The sequence below is a fragment of the Parus major genome, unplaced genomic scaffold (genome assembly GCF_001522545.3).
Source record: "Parus major isolate Abel unplaced genomic scaffold, Parus_major1.1 Scaffold792, whole genome shotgun sequence".
NCBI classification, from domain to species: domain Eukaryota; kingdom Metazoa; phylum Chordata; class Aves; order Passeriformes; family Paridae; genus Parus; species Parus major.
Window position 1 is genome coordinate 1 of NW_015379671.1, and position 1,147 is coordinate 1,147.

Sequence of the window (1,147 nt, forward strand, 5' to 3'; positions counted from 1 at the left end):
GGGAATTTTTAGGGAATTTTTGGGGATTTTTTGAGGGATTTTTTGGGATTTTTAGGGATTTTTTAAGGGAATTTTTTGGGATTTTTAGGGGATTTTTTGGGGGATTCTTTAGGGAATTTTTGGAGGATTTTTAGGGAATTTTTGGAGGATTTTTAGGGAATTTTTGGAAGATTTTTAGGGACTTTTTAGGGAATTTTTTCACGATTTTTGGAGGATTTTTAGGGAATTTTTAGGGACTTTTTAGGGAATCTTTGGAGGATTTTTAGGGAATTCTTAAGGAATTCTTAGGGACTTTTTAGGGAATTTTTGGGGGGATTTTTAGGGACTTTTTAGGGATTTTTTGGGTGATTTTTTAGGGAATTTTTGGAAGATTTTTAGGGATTTTTTTTTATTTTTTAGGGAATTTTGGGGGATTTTTTGGGGATTTTTTGGGGGGATTTTTAGGGAATTCTTAGGGACTTTTTAGGGAATTTTTTGGGACTTTTTTGGAAGATTTTTAGGGAAATTCAGGGAATTTCAGGAAAGACCAAGCCCACCTTACTAAAGCCATCCTTGCTGAGCGTATCCACATTCCAGGGCATGTTCTTCTCCTTCTTCCTCAGCTCCTCCAATTTATTCTCCCAACTTTTCTCCTCATTTTTCAGCTGCTGAGCCTCAGCCTGGAGCTTTTCCAGCTCCCCCTTCCCTCTCTCGGGCTCTGCCAATTCCAATTCCTTCATTTTCTTCTGGCATTCCGCGATTTTCCTCTTGCATTCCCTGCATCCTTTATCCAATTCCTCCTTTTCCTTCTGGAATTGCTCCATCCTCTCCACTCGAGCCTGAAAGGGGGGAAAAAATGGGAAAAGAAATGAAAAATCCAAGTTGGAAAAGCCAAAATATCCTAATTTGGGGTTTTTATTTTGCTGTTTGTATAGGGAATTTGGGATTTTGGTGTTTCCCAAAAGTTTTTTCCTCATTTAGAGGATCCTGAAGGATAAAAAATTCCAATTTCGGGGTTTTATTTTACTCATTTTATAGGAAATTTGGGATTTTGGTGTTTCCCAAAAGTTTTCTGCCTCATTTAGAGGATCCTGAAGGATAAAAAATCCCAATTTGGGGTTTTATTTTACTCATTTTATAGGAAATTTGGGATTTTGGTGTTTCCCAA

General features: G+C 37.1%; 1 protein-coding gene across 1 annotated transcript in view; it reads right to left on the reverse strand.

Annotated features, from left to right (window-relative positions):
* Positions 1-491: 491 nt before the first annotated feature.
* Positions 492-1,147, reverse strand: part of CDC37 (cell division cycle 37, HSP90 cochaperone) — a 2,010-nt gene continuing 1,354 nt past the window's right edge. The window contains exon 2 of the mRNA XM_015616804.3: positions 492-818. Coding sequence (XP_015472290.1) covers positions 507-818 — 312 coding nt within the window. The 3' untranslated portion in view covers positions 492-506. The remainder of the gene's footprint in view (positions 819-1,147) is intronic.